The sequence below is a fragment of the Gossypium arboreum genome, chromosome 4 (assembly GCF_025698485.1).
Source record: "Gossypium arboreum isolate Shixiya-1 chromosome 4, ASM2569848v2, whole genome shotgun sequence".
Taxonomy (NCBI): Eukaryota; Viridiplantae; Streptophyta; class Magnoliopsida; order Malvales; family Malvaceae; genus Gossypium; species Gossypium arboreum.
Window position 1 is genome coordinate 116,560,473 of NC_069073.1, and position 17,569 is coordinate 116,578,041.

Sequence of the window (17,569 nt, forward strand, 5' to 3'; positions counted from 1 at the left end):
AATTTAACCCTTTTTTATTTTTGTTATTTTCTTTGTTAAATTAGTTAATTTGAGCTTTATTCTCATTATTTTTATATTTGTTTTTTATTATTTTCTATTAATTTAATTAATTTGAGTTATGTTTCATATTATTATATTATTTATTTATTATATATTTATTATGTAAATATATATATTTTTTAATGAAGTTAATTATTTTAAATATAAATTTCTATTATACATAGACTTATTATATTATTTTTTATACCATTGTTTATTATCGGTTACCATTTTATATCAAATTATTATTATTTACTATTTCTCACTATTACTAATTTAACATTGTTATTCCAATTTTTTTTACTATTATCCCCATATTTAATGTTATCGTCAACATATTTTTTGTTATTATCATCATGTTTTTAATATTATTATTAATACTATTAGCACAATGTTTATTACATTATTGTATTTATTATTACTGTTGTTTTATTAATTATTTCTATTAATTACTATTATTATTATTTTTATTATTTATATATGGTTAGCATTATTCTCATATTATTATTTTCATGTTGTCTATTATCATCATTTTTTAAAAAATTTATGTCCTTAATTCATTTATCCATTGATCTTCTCTCAAAATTTTTCAAAATAAAGACAATGTTTGGTATTTAAAGAATTTGAAGAATCGTGCCCTAACGTACTGGGTTTCGCTTTCTTTGTTTGTATTGAATATTCGAATATCCTCTTACCAGTTCACTCTCAAAAATTTTCAAAATAAAGGCAATGTTTGGTAGTTAAAGAATTCGAAGAATCGTACCCTAACGTACTGGGTTTCGCTTTCTTTTTTTTATTTTGAATATTCGAATATCCTCTTAAAGCTAAAACGCACGTTTAAAGGCAAGTTTACAATTGAGGGTCAAAAATGTTGTGTCCTAACGTACTGGATGTAATGTTTTACCTTGAGGTGAGATGGTCTTTAATACACATTTAACTTACCTAAATGTTTTAAAAGCCAATAAAAGGAGGATCGCATTTTGAACTCTGTCCAAATCTTTAATTTTCGACATTAAGACACTAAATAATCAATCAAGTACCAATTTTGGGCGTGTCGAGGTGCTAATCCTTCCTCAGACGTGAATCGACTCGAACCGATTTTCTATTTTCGCAGACCAAAATCGTGCTTTGAAAATTTTATTTATTTATTTTCGAGACCAAAATCGCTGCGTTTTAAGGTGATCTAATCACACTCTATTAAAAACAATTAGTGACGACTCTCAACTTTTCGTTTTCAAAAGTCGATTTTCCATTTTCAAAAAATGGTTTCGACAATCATAAATTTTGGATGATAGAAAAATTTAGAAATATTTTTCGTTGAAATTAATTAAATAAGACAAGTAGCAGAAAATAGCCTAAAATAAAATCACTAATGGTGTAAAGCGCAAAGCCGCAAAAGCCCTACCCGTTGCTACTTACTGTTACTTCATCTTCTTCAGTACGATGTAGTTTTGCAGCAAAACACATCCTACACTTCGTTTATTTATTTATTTTAACAAAATAACAATAAAAGTTCGACAAAAAATGTTGGCTTGTGGCGGCTCTCGCATCTCTCATCAAAATTTGGGTTCACGATTTTGCTCCACCGGAATCTTTCACCTTTCTTCTCTCTCGGTTAATCTTCCCTCCTCCGCCGCCGCCACCGTCGCCGCGATTGTAGATAATAATTCTCATAATCCTCGATTTCATCCTCGATTTGTTTCTTCCTCTAGTCTTCAATCCAAATCCCCCGGCGACATTCCTTTTCCCCCCGACTCCTTCAGGTTCCCTTATTTCTTTTACATAATTTTAGCAGTTTGCTTTAATTTCTTTTTTTTTTTCAATCAATTTAATTAAATGGGTGTTCAAATTTGACGTAGGGTTCCTTTTTTTATTTGAATTGGTTGTGTTAGTTTTTTTGTATTTCGAAGCATCTAAATAAATTTTATTTTTGTGTAAAGCCAACGAGAAGACGATCATGAGAAGCCCTCTGAAGCACTATCCTCAGTGGCAGGTTTCTTTTCATGTTTTTCTCCATTTCTATTTTACCGTAACTCATATTTTTGTGTTACTATATTTATGTCATTTGTTGATATTATTACACTAGGAGGGATAGTGGCATTGGGAAAATTTGATGCTCTTCACATTGGTCATAGAGAACTTGCAATTCAAGCATCAAAGGTTGGAACCCCATACCTTTTGTCATTTGTAGGAATGGCTGAAGTTCTTGGTTGGGACCCTAGGTAAAGTTAATATACACATATACATACATATAATATTTGTGTAATGCTGTAAAGCTTTTTGTCTATTTTCATTTCGTTACACTAAAGACTAGTATGGTTTTGGACAGGCCACCCGTAGTTGCACAATGTGATCGTGAGCGTGTTCTTTCCTCTTGGGCTCCATATTGTGGTAATGTGGCTCCCAAGGAATTCCAGGTACAGTTTATGAGCGTTAGGCATCTTAGTCCGAGGCAGTTTGTAGAGAAGTTAGCAAGGGAGCTCGGAGTTTGTGGAGTTGTGGCAGGTATACTAAAAGCTATATCAACTCTTAGGATTTTGTTTATCTCGATATTATCGAGTAAAAGCTTCATCCGGATAATTTGAAATAGGTCGTTTCAATGGCTAATTGTCACAGGTGAAAACTATCGCTTTGGCTATAAAGCTGCTGGTGATGCCTCAGAATTGGTGAGACTCTGTGATGAGTTTGGTATGGGTGCTTACATAATAAATTCTGTCATGGACAGGCACCAAGATGCAAGAAATATGAACCGTTTAGATTTAAAAGACAGGGGGCAAGTATCATCTACTCGTGTTCGGCAGGCTTTAGCTGAAGGTGACATGAAATATGTGTCAGAGCTTCTAGGCCGCCCGCATCGTTTATTATTGACGATTAAAGACTGGGAAAGCTTAACTAGTACTGCTAGTACACGAAGGATGTCAGCACCAAGATCTTCTTTGCTAAATCTACCACCAAAAGATGGTTTTTACGAGAACTGTTCTCTTTTATTTGGAGAACAAAATGCAGTAACATGTAGGGTGTCTATTGACACGTCGCATATCCATCTAGAGATGGATCGGGTAGATTTTTGTGATAATGACTATTCTCAAAAATCACAGGTCTTGTGTATTGAATTTGGTGAATTAAAGAGTTAATTTCGTTTAGTTCATTTCAGGAAAGTATTTGATGGGTGAGAACTCTCAGCCAGGTTTAAGAGCAGTTACCATATACATATATACCCCATATGAGAGGATCTGTATTCCTTTATCACTTAAATCATTGAATATAGGGTTCATATCCAATTCGTTAAGGTGGAAATGAATTATGTTTTCCTCTCGCAGGAACTGCTTTCATTCAATCATATTGATTAGTTAGCTGACTCGAAATTATTTCTGAATTTGTATTGGCTTTGAAGGATCTCATCTATCGGTACCTTCACAGTATAGGTGAGTGCGTGTGAATCTTTAAATTTATTGCTTGGTTTTTGTTTCTAATGAATCTTTCAGTATGCTTTCAGTCAATTGATGGTTTGAAGGAACGAAAAGCAAGTTCATGGATGACGTATAACTTTTACGGGTAAAGTTGGGAAACCATATATATCCTGTAGTTTATTTCTGGTCTGTAGAACTAGCCTTGTTTTCATTTGTTCTTGAGAACATGATTTATTTATAGGTTGGTAATCGGCTTCGAAAGTTCTTAGGCTTCATTGATTCACTTTAAGTATACAGTTTACTCGAGAATGGAGTGTTTGAAAGTTAATTTAGAATTTGTGTTGATTAGCTCTTGTGAACAATTCTGCTCTTTATGCTTGTTCAATATGCTTATGCATGCATTTATTTGTTCATGTTGCTGATAAAACAGCATGGAGTTTGTTACTTATAAGTCATCTTTTGCTCTTAAGAGTAAATGACATTGTTATTACTATCATTGAACCACAAGTGAAGTGACAAAGTACTTATATTCAAGTCTTTATTTGACATCAATTTTGGGTTTAATTTTTGAACCCCTTATCCTTACCCCCTTATAGCCCAAACTCAGTCAATAAATATTAGGGTAAATTACATTAGTAGTCACTCTTCTTTTTTGGTCATCCAACTATGAAAAGTTTTAAAATGGTCACTCAATTATGTTTTTATTTTCCTTTTTTGGTCACTAAACTATAAAAAGTTATAAAATAATCACTCAACTATATATTTTTTTTTCTTTTTTGATCATGAGTGTGCAAGTAAAAATGAAAACATCCAAAAATCCAAGATAATTGGGTGATTAAAGAAAAGATAAAACCTGAATAATTGGGTGATCATTTTGTAACTTTTCATAATCTGGTAATTGAAAAGAAAAAATAATACCGTATTATGACTACTAATCTAGGGTACCCTAGATACTATGATGTCAAACACATACATATTCAGTATTTAGCTGATTTGGAGCACCTTAACTTTTAAACATCCTTGGTTTTGGCCATTTGTGGCACATTTTTAATCATTCTCGAAGACAATACAACAATTATGACATAAATGGTACAGCGAATATAAGAATCATTCAAGTTTCATTTCTCTACATCTGCTATGTAGGAACGAAATGTCATAATTAAAAGAATTAAAATCAGAATTGGGAAAAAATTAATAATAAGTGACACGAAAGAAACAGTATGGCATCCACTGCTCTTACTTAAACCTAATAATGGCGGGGTTGTATTAATGTGAAATTTTAGGTTTGTTTTTTTAGGTTTAGGTTCGGTTTAATTTAGAAAATAGGTTTAAAATTTTACTCAAATTTGGTCTAAATAAAAAATTAAACATAAGCTTGACGCGCTTATTTGTATAAAAAATTTATATAGTCTAAAATTATAGCAAAATTAATAATAAAACAAGAATTATAAATATTCAAACAATACTAATAAAATAGTAATAATATAATAGTAAAATGATAGCAAAATAACATCAAAATGGCAACAAACAATAGCAGAATAATAGTAAATAGTAGTGAAAAATTAAGCAAATTCAGATCGGGTCTAAGCCAAAAAATCTTGTTCGAATCCTAGCCTCTCTAGAAAAAGAGTATTATTTTTTGTCCAAGCTAATTTTTCAGATCTATCTTTTTATTTAAATTCTTCCACCTTTTAAATTTAAACGAATAACCCAACCCATGATTAAATGTACAGTAGTTAATAAATCAGATCAAATGCATTGTAGTTTATAAATCAGGAACCTTATCCTTTTTTCCTTCTTTCTCGATAATTTCATGTATGAATATGTTGTAATACAGGAATATGAATATTAATCAAATATAAAGAAAATGGTATAAATTTCATTTACCAATAATTAGATACTTTTTCTTTTTTAATAAAGAAAACATCAAGACTATCACAGTCCTAATAATAAATTTAATTTATTACACCAAATTTTTTAATATTTTACAAGTAATTTTAAGTGAGTAGATTTTTTCAATCATGTGAATTTTCTTCAATTAAAATATAGGTAAAAGGACTTCTCCCATCCTTCTCAATTTTTATATTAATTAAGTTGGTCATTCTCAAAAAAGAAAAATTAAAAAATTTAATCTTTATCAATTGAAAGTGAACATCTAAGGACAATTAATCACAACATTAATGTCTTTTTGTCAATTGTGCATAATTTTGATTTGTATAATAATAAATTTAGCCCTTAAATTTACATATTCTAATAATTTTGTCTTGATGTAATAAGTTTAGCTTCCAATATTTGTGTAAACGTGTAAATATTGAAGTTAAATTTGTTCTTATATCAATCAAAATTATGTATAATTGACAATGTTGTGATTGATTATCCTTTAATTGCTCACTTTTAAAGCTGATAATGATTAATTATTCTGAAGTTCTAAGGGTTAAATTTTCTCAATTTTAAAATTGAAAAAGATTGAAAAGATATAAGAATATATTTTTAAGGGTAAACTATCAAAATAGTCACTTTTGTTCCCCTTAAGTTACATTTTAGTCACTTATGTTTAAAATGTTATGTTTCAATCACTTCTGTTAACATGTTATAATATTTTAGTCACTAAAATGTTAATTGCCGTTAACAGTGTAATGGTAAGATGACGTGACACATTAAATCATCATTTCAAATAAAAAATTTAAATTAAATCATACAATTGGTCCCCATATTTTTTTGTTTTAGAACACTTTTTTTTATGTTCTTTTAACTTTTCCTTTTTTTTTTTTAATTCGCTTTTACTTTCCTCCCTTCTCCATCTCTTTTAACGTAAAAGAAAAAAATAAATTTCTCAAAACAAAAAAAATATAGGGACCAATTGTATAATTTAACATAAAATTTTCATTTGATATGATAATTTAACATGCCATGTTAGTTCTTGTTACACCATTAACAACAATTAACGTTAAATGATTAAAATGTTATAATATGATAACGTAACATTTAAACATAAGTAATTAAAATGTAATCTAAAAAATAAAAGTGACTATTTTAATAATTTACCCTATTTTTAATATAATTTTTATTTGATATATTCCAAAATTTGCATCAATTATCTTTTTAATTGAGAGCGTAGAAATTATGGGGGAAAAAAAGGAAAAAGAAAAACAACAAATATTACAGAGAGAGGGGGCGCATTATTTCCGTCACGAAAATCGAAACCCAAACCGCAAAAATCTTCTCTTCATTTGATTCAAATAAGTTTAAATACCAAGCAATCTAAAATCGCCTGTACCATCTTCAACCCTTTAGGAGTTTCAGGTGACTTCTTTATCCTTCTCTCTCTCTCTCTCTCTTGTCTTCTTCTTGAAATCCTCATCTTAATCCAAATCTGTATAGTATTTTCCATGGCCTGCATTTCTTTTTTCATGATTTAGGGTTGCATTTAATTTCTCAATCATCGTAAACCTTTTCTCTCTTCGCGTTTCGATTTCCATCGTTTCATTTTTTTGTTTGTTTGTTTGTTTTTTGTGAATTCGTCTGGCAATTTGAAAAACCCTTTGGACTTTTCTTTTTTAAAATCATTGAATAATGAACGACTAATACGGTTATTCGTGTTCTTGGCGGTAACTGAGTTGTGGCCGAGTTGACTCGGTTGCCGTTTTTTCACTTTCACAGGTCTTCCCTTTTCTTATTTTTTGTTAGTTGTAATTTTGACCGCGTCACGTTACATCCAATGATCCAAGATTCTTTCCTTTAGGTCACTGCGTTTATTTAATTTGATTTTCCTATATTACCCCTAACCTAACTTTTCTATATTGAAATCTCTTTCCCTATCCTTTTAAGGGTCCAAAAAAAGGGGAACCAACAGGGCAAAAGGGTCATTCAATACATTATCAATCCCTGTCGTGCAGGGTTGAACAAAAGGCACGTGGCATTCAATTAGTGGAAATATTTTTGAGCAGGCTGATTCTGCAAAACACCCCAAGCACGCGCTGTTTTTTTTTTTTTTAAATTATATAACAATTAATTATTATAACGACTTTCATGTTTTGTGGCCTTCTTTTTTTTTTTTTTTTGGTTGAATGAAAAAAGTTTCCTTTTCTTGCAGTAGGAGACTACAAAGGAGGGTTCTTTGGTCGGTGTTTGATATTGTTCGGGCTGTCAATGTCCATTCTTTGACAGCCCGATTCTTTGTCAAACCCCTTTTTAATTTACACAAGGTAAGAATAGGAAAAGAATATACAGCAATAGCCATCGAATATGCCATTGCTTTGACAAGTGCCAACCTTGGCTTTTGCTTATTTGCTTCTTGACAACATTTTCTTGCTTTTTTTATTTTTCACGTTTCTTATTTATCTATTTGATTCAATTTCTTGGGGTCATAAATGGGTTCTCTTTATTTTCGCAGGTGAGCCTTGTTTTTGTTTTTTCTTTTGTGTTTTGGCTTTCTGGGTATTGATCATGTTGAGTTTTTTTATGAGTTTTGGATTGGGTTTTTAATGTTTGTTTGTGGGCTGGTTCATATTGGTATGGTAGTTTGTCTTTTGGGTTTTCAATATGGGTTCCTTGTCAGGAATCATTCAACGTCCTCTAGCAGCCGCTGCTGCGGTGGCCGTGGCTTCGGTCTCTGCCGATTTTAGTGTTAAGCTTCCATCGTGGGATACTTGTTCAACCTCTGAACAAATTCGAACTTCAATATCTAGTTCCTTACCGGAGCCCAAGTCCTCATTTGTGGATCATATATCAGCTTCTAAGCTTGCAAACTTCTCTTTTGTTACTAGAATCCGAGTGCCTATCCCTAGTGTTAAGTTTCCGGTTCCAAATTCAGGCCGGGATTTTGTTCCCAAAAGCTCTTCTATTGCTTCATCTCCGGTGCTGGTTAATTTATACAAGTCAGCTGAGTTATCTAAAGCATCAAAGCCTGTTGCATTTAAACACAACATCCCTACCTCATCCCCTGATGTTTTATACAGATGGCATTTGCCAGAGCCATCTGCCATTGATGTTTCTGGGAACTCTGATTGCTCGACAGCTAAGTCTCGCACAGCTGTAGTCTTATTAGGATGGTTGGGGTCTAAGCAGAAACATCTCAAGAAATATGCAGATTGGTATACCTCCAGAGGCTATCATGTCATTACCTTCACCTTTCCAATGATTGATATTATCAATTATCAAGATGGTGGGAAAGCTGAGAAGAACGTCGACATGCTTGTTAATCACTTGGCTGATTGGCTTGAAGACGAGTATGGGGAAAACCTGGTTTTTCACACTTTTAGCAATACTGGCTGGTTAACGTGAGTTTTCACTCAGATAACTACATTTTTTTTGCATGTATTCATTAGGAACAATTTGATTTCTGTTGTTTGTGCTAATTACCTGAACTGATTTTTGGGCTGGAATTGTTACAGATATGGAGTTATTCTTGAGAAGTTTCAGAAGCAGGATCCTTCCTTAATGGGAAGGATAAGAGGTTGCATTGTGGATTCAGCCCCTGTTGCAGCCCTTGACCCTCAGGTAAACGATGTTTGAAGGTGTTTTACATACATAATTGACTTGATTAACAAAACATTATCTTACCGATGTAAAGTAGATGCATGGTGGTAGCGTTTTATGTTATAACTTTCTCAATTCTAGTAATAATCAAGTCTATCAATAAAATGGTAGTTATAAGCTATTTGAGAATGGGAATTTATTTATATGAAAATGCAAAATAGGTTAGGATCATTGACCAGTCTGCGCTTAAATTTTGATAAGTTTCTAGTGTCCCTTTATCATGCTTTGCATTTAGGTGGATGTTCCCAAGCAAAAGCATATTGTATAATTGTTGGTGATCGTCTAGTACTGTGATACATTAGTTCTTCGTGATTCTGTTTTGTGCCATTATATCATTGGCAGTTCTCATAGAAACCAGAAACTAATTTATGCCTGCTTTGTCCTTACATTGTCAATGTTTTCTACAAGAAATTTGGACATTGGCATTGGCCGGAACATACTGTAGATTATATGTTTATTCATTCTTCTGGAGTTCTTTATTTCTTTTGCTTTTAAGTTTGGAGTTCATGTTTCTGATCAATACACTGGAAATGCTTATTGGCTTTTGTTTTTCGAATTTTTAGGTCTGGGCTTCAGGTTTCTCAGCCGCTTTTCTGAAGAAACATAGTGTTGCAACAAAAGGATTTCCAGGATCAGTTGAACCTGGTATGGGGACATTAATCGGCAAAAAAGAAGTCTCAGAACCGAAGCCTGCACTAACTGAAGCTGCTTTGCTGGTGGTCCTGGAGAAGTTCTTTGGGGTGGTTTTGAATTTTCCTGGTGTTAACAGGTAGTAATAATAATCTCCTCAAAAATTGGTCACGAAGGAATGAATGTTTCACTATTTCTAATTCCATACCTGATGTTTGATTCATTCAAAGAGCTTTTCATTAGGCCAGAATTATCAATTTTTTCATTCCGGGAAGAAGTATGCCCGATCCAAATATTTACGATCCTAGCCGGAATAACCTTTCCGCTTTATATCTAACATAACTCCATCTCATTTCATCTTGCAGGAGGCTTTCCAATGTAGTAGGCTTGCTGTCATCTGGACAACCTACCTGTCCACAGTTATATATCTATAGCTCTGCGGATCGAGTCATCCCTGCCAAACGGGTGGAATCGTTTATGGAGGAGCAGAAGAGATCCGGGCGTGAGGTTCGGGCATGCAACTTCGTGTCCACACCTCATGTTGATCATTTTAGAAATGACCCAAAACTGTATACAAGTCAGCTCAGCCGGTTTTTGGAGGACTGTGTGCATACTTGTTGCAAAGATTCTTAAGTAAGTATCGCCATCGAAGCACTGACTAATAACCCATATTCATAGACAAGGTGGCATTAGGGGAGGAATAATAAACCCATCAATTTTTATATGAAAATTCATTCATTCATAAAGGTCTCTCCTGGTCAAATACTACTCATACTCTTCTTCTTTTGCCTTGAAAGAATTTCAAGATAATTGTTTTTGTAAAGACAAGCTACTTTAATCATATTTGAATTTCCATAACATCTTTTTTTTTTTTTGGTATTAAATTTAAGTATCTTGAAAATACTTTAATATGCTAAATCTTTTATATTCTCAATCATAAGAATTTAACGCAGAAATGAATTAATAGCATGCAAAGTTAGGGTTCAAAAGTGAGAACCAATGAGGTAAGCAACTGACCCTCTTTCATACAAGATTTTTTCTCCTCAAACTCAACATAGTCTTGTCGGTTCAACATTATCATGTCGCATCAGTTCTAGAAAGCCATGTGGCTCTTGTCCAACTTTTTAGTTCTTTTAATATTATTTTGTAATGATTGGTTTAATATTTTGAGGTATATGACTCCAGATTCTACTTCAGTTTTCATATCATTTCAGTTAATAATATTTGGGTATTATTTTTATTCTTTATATTATTGGAATAAAAATCATATAATTACTTAATTGATTGATTTTAATTGAACTTATTTTAAATTTTTTATATTGTATTTTGGTTGAAACATGTGGATTGGAATTATGATGCAATTGATTAGTTAAATAACATCAGATGAATAATTAATTTAAATAAATTTATTGTTTTAGGTTATTGCTTAAGGATCGACTCTTTTGAGAGAAGTTTTCGAAGTGTTATCTGTCAGTCAATCAATGCGGAACGTATTGTCTTAGGTTTAGATTTTGTCTCTTTAACTTTGCGGAAAGCCCTGCTGGTCCACGAAGTTGGAACGCCTTGGTTGGTGGAGAAAGTATATACTTTAAGGATGTGCAGATAATTAATAGTGGAAGATGTACGCGCGGAGATCGAACCATCAAACAAGGCATAAGTAGCCTTTTCAAGGAGATATGATACCACGGTTAATATTCTACTCATGCTTCAAATATGTGTCTCTTCCACCAACTGAGGTCCTCCCACTTTGTAAACCAACAAGGCTCTCCACAAAGTCGAGAGACAAAGCCCAGACCCAAGACAATGCATTCAATTGCTGAGCACCGATACGATTGCCTGATTGATGACACTTTAAAAATTTCTCTCAAAGAATCTATCCCCTCAACAATTAGAATTTTGATATAAATAATCCTCATTGCCACCCATGTAAAGCTTCAATCGGAGCAAATGAAACTAGATCAATTTCTTTTTGGAGGATTCTAATTGAAATAAATTATCTGAATAATCCTTCCCTTACTCGTATCATTGAAGGCATCTCCCAGAAAATATTAAATTATACCTCTTAATATTATTAGAGACTGTAAAATTCGATGAATTTCAAATCAATTCATTTTGAATGGAGAATTTTTTACTAAAAAAGTGAATATAAGTATGAGTGAATATGGTAATTACTTACTCACTCCATCCCGTCCAACTATTTAATATACTATTTTACTCTTGTATATATATAGCTATTACAATAGTAAAGTTGTAAAAAGTTGTTAAAAAAAAATCATGTTTAAGTATTCACTTACTTTTAAAAAGATTGAAATATTGAAAATAACTAAAAGAATTAAAGTGGAGCGGGATGAGATAAAAGAGGAAGCAACATTCATATAGTGGTAAGGTAATGTTTAAAATTATACATACGAATGGTGGGGCAAAACATCTCAACTATAGAGTGATGATAGATTAACATCTTCTCCGATCCTGCACAATTATCATCCTATTAACAATTTTGTCCATGTAATAATTTTTTTTTTTAAATATATGGGACGTTTAAAACTTCATTAAAAAGGATTTTGAGATATACAAATACAATACAATCGTAAAAAAAAATAAGCATATTCGAATAACTTTCCTGATATAATAATGCATCGACCAAGTTTTTTTATACAACATTTTTTCCCATAAAATTCCTAAGCATCCACCTAGTCTAATGCTTATGGTTGCACTGAAAAAAAAAAAATAGGTGCCAAAATGGTGTCCTACCCATAAATCTGCCACATTTTACATTTTCATTTTTCATAGTTTCTTATAAAAAAAATACATGTAAATTCTCTCCCTATGGCTTATTTTAGATTAAATAAATGACAGACATAACTTGTGCTTGCAATTAAGCAACTTTTATTCAGGCTGAAATGGAAAACACAGTGACCTAATATCAGCACAAGCAAAAGTAGCCTTCTTTGTACATTTTGTAGCTAAACATCATTGTATTACCTATGAGCAGATGTATGCGGCATAGGGTATGTCACGGGTGCACCTGGAACCACTGCTCCTGGTAATGTTGCTCTGACTCCGTAAGCCATATGTGCCGGAGTAGGAAGGTTCACTGGCGTGCCAACTGCTGAGATGAGGGGACCTATTGGTTGCCCCATAGTTGGAACTCCATGCACACTGATACCGGGTGGTGCAACAGAATGTCCGGGCGGCTGTTTGGTTGATTTTGCTGCAGAACCCCCGGATGCGGTGCCATTTGATTGACCAGTGATCGGACCTTGGGGTGCTGAAACATCCCCATTGCCAACACTGGTAATGTCATGGATGCTAGATCGCCTTCGATCTTTGTTCATTGAGTTCAATCTAATGAAATATTTTTGCGCATGACTTGCTACTTGTGTTGGCGTTCTTGTGACCACAAAGTTCCGGGATATGCTTCGCCAGTCACCTTTCCCGTATTTATCCAGACCAAGAAGAAATAACCTGTTTTTCAAGATTTAAAATAAATAAATAAATACAGTGACTAAACACCATCAAAATCATAATATTACAAGCTTATTTGTCAAATTAATATCAAAAGACGTCTCACATTCAAGGATAAGTATAAACAGTATTGAAATGAAGATAGAATAAATCCCACAGCCGTTTACATTGGGGGAAACCTCAATTAGTTTTAAGCTGGATATGGATAGATGTTTGACACAGGTATGTTCAATTTTTTTTCTTATTTGAAGGGTCATACACGATACTCATGTCTGAATATGTGTCTGATACAAATTCTGATGACAACTTCAATGTTCAAAAGCCACACATGCAACCCATAGTTATCTCAAGCTGTTCAAAATTACAGCAGTATTTAGAAACCTAATCACTTAACACAAAATTTACTTAAGCATTAACTCAGCCAAAGTACAACTCAGGATTATTCAAGCCTAGACAACCCCAGAAAACTAGCATATCTATGAAAGCCTAATGTGTATTTAAATATTACCAATGTCTATATGATAAGAATTTGTCTCTTCAGATAGACTTTAATAGAGCCACTACAAGGAACATTTAACTCCAATCCCCCTACATACATTTTCACAACCTTCAAAAAGGCTAACTGTTACTGATAATAGATCGAAAAGGAGGGGGTACTTTAATTGCAGCATATTAAAGCATGGAACCTACCTTTCCTTCCTATCCGAATCTTCCAAATAATCTCTCAGCATATATCAGTTAAAACTTCAAGGGGATCCCCTAAATGTCTCTCCCAATCTCAAACTTTCCAAGGCCTCATAGAAACAACTCTTAAAGAAGATTATGCAAGTTAAGGGAGGGCCTCCGGGAAGTCGTTTTAACAGTGTTACAAAACCAGAGCCCGTGAGAGTTGCACTATCATGAGTGCCCATGTTAATTCGAAATCTACAACATTATGACAAGCTACTGACAACATCACCATACCATAGCAAGTAGTCCATAAGTTAAGATTTATGATCAGTTTGTCTTTGTTTGTTCCCTTTCTTTTAAAGCAAGATCTCTCTTCCATGTTCCCTTCGGTTATTTCACATCGTTTCCAGATTTATTATTCACAGATCCCAATGACTTCAAATGCATGTAGAGCTTCCTTAACAACAGTCATGAAATAGAATTTTTACTGGAAAAAATTAAATTTTGGGAACTTTCTAAAAAGAATCAAGGATTCTATATATGAAAAGGACGGGAGAATCCAAGACAACCAATACATGACAAGCACACCAAGTTAGTATAAACACCAAGTACTAAAGCTCTACAAGGAAAAGTAACTTAAACAAGATTCTTCTAAAGGCATATAATCAATCTAAAATGAAAACAGAAAAATAAAGAATTTTAAACCATTAAAAGTTATTCACCTGTGCTCATCCTCTGTCCAAGCAATCCCCTTCCGACGTTCTTGATCTGACCTTGAATTTTTACTCCCATGATTTGACTCACTGTTACAATTCCCTGAATGGCTGCTCCCCTTCTTACCAGCTCCTTCATCTCCTGCTGAACTCTCGGAAGAATTATATGGCGGCAGAGGCACACAACCAGATTCAATCCGGTTAACATCATCCTCTAGAAGCTCATAGTGTTCTTTAATCTCTTCCAAAGTTTTTCCAGGTACATCAGCTGCAATTTTCTCCCATCGATCTGAAGAGTCCTCAGGATAAGTTGCAAGAGCATTCTCAAATGCCTTATCTTGCTCCCTACTCCACTTGGAGCTGCTATCGGCTTCCTCCACGGTCATCTAAGCTTGTCAAATCAGCTATCCAGAATATCACCTGCAGGAAGAAAGAACTGAATTCACCAACAGTCGAAATCACTATAGTCTGTAATCCATCTCCAAAAGGTCTTCGAATACTTAAGTTAAAGGAAGCAGGGATGTCAAGTAAATGAGCTATGCAAGAACAGAGAAAAAAAACCCAGAAAAAGCCAAGGAAGCTTAACTGGAGCTCGAAGTCCAAGAAAATTCAGAAAGCCCCAGAAAAGTATGTGAAGAATTCAATAATGTTTTGCTCAACGATTCAAAAATTAGACTTTTGTGGATTGCTGACCTATTGATGAATGAAAAGGCAACAAAGTGTTAAAACAAAGAAAAATATCTCAAAACCATAAAATCTAAGATAGCATATGGCAATTCAAGACATTATTTAAAATAAAGGAAATTAATATGTGAATTCAACAATAACATGATTAGGGTTTTCGATTGCGAAATATATGAAAGGGACAATGGAAAAACCAAATTAAAAAAAAAAAAAAGAATCCAGAAAGTCTATGCATATAGACTGAGAATTTAAATTGCCATTTCTAAATTCAACAAAAATCTCTGCAAACTAAAACCTCGTTTGATAACAACAGCTTTAACAATACAAAACCACACAACAAAACTATCCTCTTTCACTTCAGTTCACTCATTCACTATTTTCCAATACTAATTAATCAATCAAAAGAATTACCATGAATCTAGTTCAAATCAAAACCAAGAATGAAAATCGAATAGAAAACTGAAAACCCAGAATTTCATCTAGTAAAATAAAATAACCCTACCACTACCATAAAGGTTTCTTCAGAAATATCTGGTAATTTAATTCTTATTCAAGATACCTACACAGTAACTTCAAGAATTTAACTCAAAAAAAGAAGAAAAAAAAAAAAACTTACCCCAGCTTTGTTGTCTCCTTATTTAAACCTAAAAAGTGTTCACAACAACAGTAGAAAACGCCATAAAAATGAAAGACCACCTACAACTCATGGAAATGGCACTATCAAGATACTGACACTTTAACCCAATATAAAATAAACTCTTTTTCTTTCATTCTAATTATATAGCAGCAGTAAAAAATTTAGGTAGAAGAAAACAAAAAATGGTTTAAAAGGGAAAAAAAAAAGAAGCTTTAAAAAAGGCATAATTATTGAGAAATTTACGAAGGGTAGACAAAGAAATTATACATGATGGTGATGGGTTCTTATGAAATATCCAGAAAGATGCAGAAATGGTAATTGGTCCATCACCTCCATGAGATTACTGGCATAGAAATTGCCTCACAATGGAATCTGCAATTCCCATTAATATCTGACAAAGAAAATTGGGTTTTTTTTCTTTTCTTTTCTCTGTCTTTTTTCTTCCCGTTTCTGAGACACCAAACAACCAAAAACAAATTTAGGTGTCAGCAATAACCATAAACAGTTGCAGAGCATCTATAATGATTTGACTATAAAATCATCACTTTTTCTATTGTGGTGTTCTTGCATAGTGACAAACTTTAAAAAAAAAAAAATCAAAGCAAAATTTGAATCTTTGCCAAAGTGTAAAAAAAGAGTAAAATTAGTCAAAATGCAATGAATGAGCAGTTGAGTAATTTGGACCTGTTTTGTTAATTACTTTTAAATAGTTTTATTAGAATATTTTTTAAAAAAATTACTGTAATAAAATTACTTTGACATGTTGAATTTAATTTTATGATTTTGAATATGTAATTCTCTCATTTTAGGAAAAGAATATTATTTGTTCATTTATTATGAAAAATGTTTTATTTATGATTTGACCCTAAATTATTTCTATTTTTAGTATTTAAACTATTATTTTCATTCCAATTTGTCTAAAAATTATCCGTGTCTAATAAAGAATGTGACACGTGTTATGTTCTTATTGGAAACTTTATTTTTGGGGGATAAACTAGAATGAAAATAATAATTCAAGATGTAAAATGGAAAAAAAAAAGTTTAAATACCAAAGTTAAAAGTGCGAGTATAGTTCAAAGGTCTTTTTTGACAAATGTTGAGGTCTTGAATCTTCAAGTATTCGAGTCCAAGTTATATTGTATGCAATTGTCATGGGAATGTATTATCCAATTATATTTCAATTCTTTGAACATGTATTTGTGATTGTATTATACCTGTGGTTGTATTATATTTGTACTTCTAAAATTTAAAAAATGGTAATTTTTGTCAATTTAACAATTTTTTTTAAGTTTCAAGTATAATTACAACTACAATATGATTGCATGTACAAATATCTGAATAGTTATTATCAAAATTAACCATTACAAAACATGATTGAATCGATGATTGTAATAATATTTAGACTTGAATTAAAATAAATTTTATCAAAATCTACACATGATATTTTAATATGGAGAGAATCGTAAGATTTTAAAAACTTAAAAGTCACAAACTTACCATCCTATTAAACTAAGACTTTTTACCTTCATTTTAATAATTTTTAAACTCCTCTTAATAAAAAATTTGATATTTTTAGAATTGTGCATTAAATCTATTTATTCAAATAAATCAATACAAAATCTATTTTTCCTTTAATTTTAAAAAATTTAAATTGAAAAAGAAACACACTTAAACGTAAACGCGTTTAAATTCACGTCTGTCACAATAATTTTAATGGTTCAATCAAAAAATTAAAAGGAAAATAAAAGAAAAGTAATGATGGGAACACCAATAACATGAAATGA

At 32.3% G+C, this 17,569-nt stretch overlaps 3 protein-coding genes across 20 annotated transcripts; 2 read left to right on the forward strand and 1 right to left on the reverse strand.

The window, feature by feature from the left end:
- The first annotated feature begins 1,408 nt into the window (after positions 1-1,408).
- LOC108458311 (FAD synthetase 2, chloroplastic) lies at positions 1,409-3,784 on the forward strand. Of its 6 annotated transcripts, none has more exons than XR_008281284.1 (7): positions 1,409-1,802; positions 1,980-2,032; positions 2,126-2,261; positions 2,369-2,544; positions 2,656-3,464; positions 3,525-3,594; positions 3,691-3,784. XR_008281284.1 is itself a non-coding variant. In XM_017757661.2 (5 exons), the coding sequence occupies exons 1-5, from the start codon at positions 1,564-1,566 to the stop codon at positions 3,171-3,173; spliced, it is 1,122 nt and encodes a 373-aa protein (XP_017613150.1). In that variant the 5' UTR covers positions 1,409-1,563; the 3' UTR covers positions 3,174-3,784. The 6 variants fall into 6 exon arrangements, 1 of the variants encoding a protein (XP_017613150.1); XR_008281285.1 differs by having other exon boundaries at positions 3,536-3,594; XR_008281283.1 differs by having other exon boundaries at positions 2,656-3,594.
- Positions 3,785-6,531: 2,747 nt separating this feature from the next.
- On the forward strand, positions 6,532-10,475 carry LOC108458242 (uncharacterized). Of its 2 annotated transcripts, none has more exons than XM_053026534.1 (6): positions 6,532-6,752; positions 7,543-7,654; positions 7,843-8,728; positions 8,843-8,948; positions 9,551-9,756; positions 9,983-10,475. In XM_053026534.1, exons 3-6 carry the CDS (start codon positions 7,992-7,994, stop codon positions 10,248-10,250), a joined length of 1,317 nt encoding a protein of 438 aa, XP_052882494.1. In that variant the 5' UTR covers positions 6,532-6,752; positions 7,543-7,654; positions 7,843-7,991; the 3' UTR covers positions 10,251-10,475. The 2 variants fall into 2 exon arrangements, with proteins under 2 accessions (XP_052882494.1, XP_052882495.1); XM_053026535.1 differs by having other exon boundaries at positions 6,717-6,752; positions 7,546-7,654.
- A 1,748-nt stretch (positions 10,476-12,223) lies between these two features.
- Positions 12,224-16,387, reverse strand: LOC108457734 (transcription factor SRM1-like). Of its 12 annotated transcripts, none has more exons than XM_053026536.1 (4): positions 16,116-16,383; positions 15,051-15,157; positions 14,474-14,884; positions 12,224-13,082 (listed from the first exon to the last, which is right to left on the reverse strand). In XM_053026536.1, the coding sequence occupies exons 3-4, from the start codon at positions 14,848-14,850 to the stop codon at positions 12,596-12,598; spliced, it is 864 nt and encodes a 287-aa protein (XP_052882496.1). In that variant the 5' UTR covers positions 14,851-14,884; positions 15,051-15,157; positions 16,116-16,383; the 3' UTR covers positions 12,224-12,595. The 12 variants fall into 12 exon arrangements, with proteins under 12 accessions (XP_052882496.1, XP_017612322.2, XP_017612326.2 ...); XM_017756833.2 differs by lacking the exon at positions 16,116-16,383 and adding an exon at positions 15,765-16,012; XM_017756837.2 differs by lacking the exon at positions 16,116-16,383 and adding an exon at positions 15,651-15,770.
- Between the last annotated feature and the right edge of the window lie 1,182 nt (positions 16,388-17,569).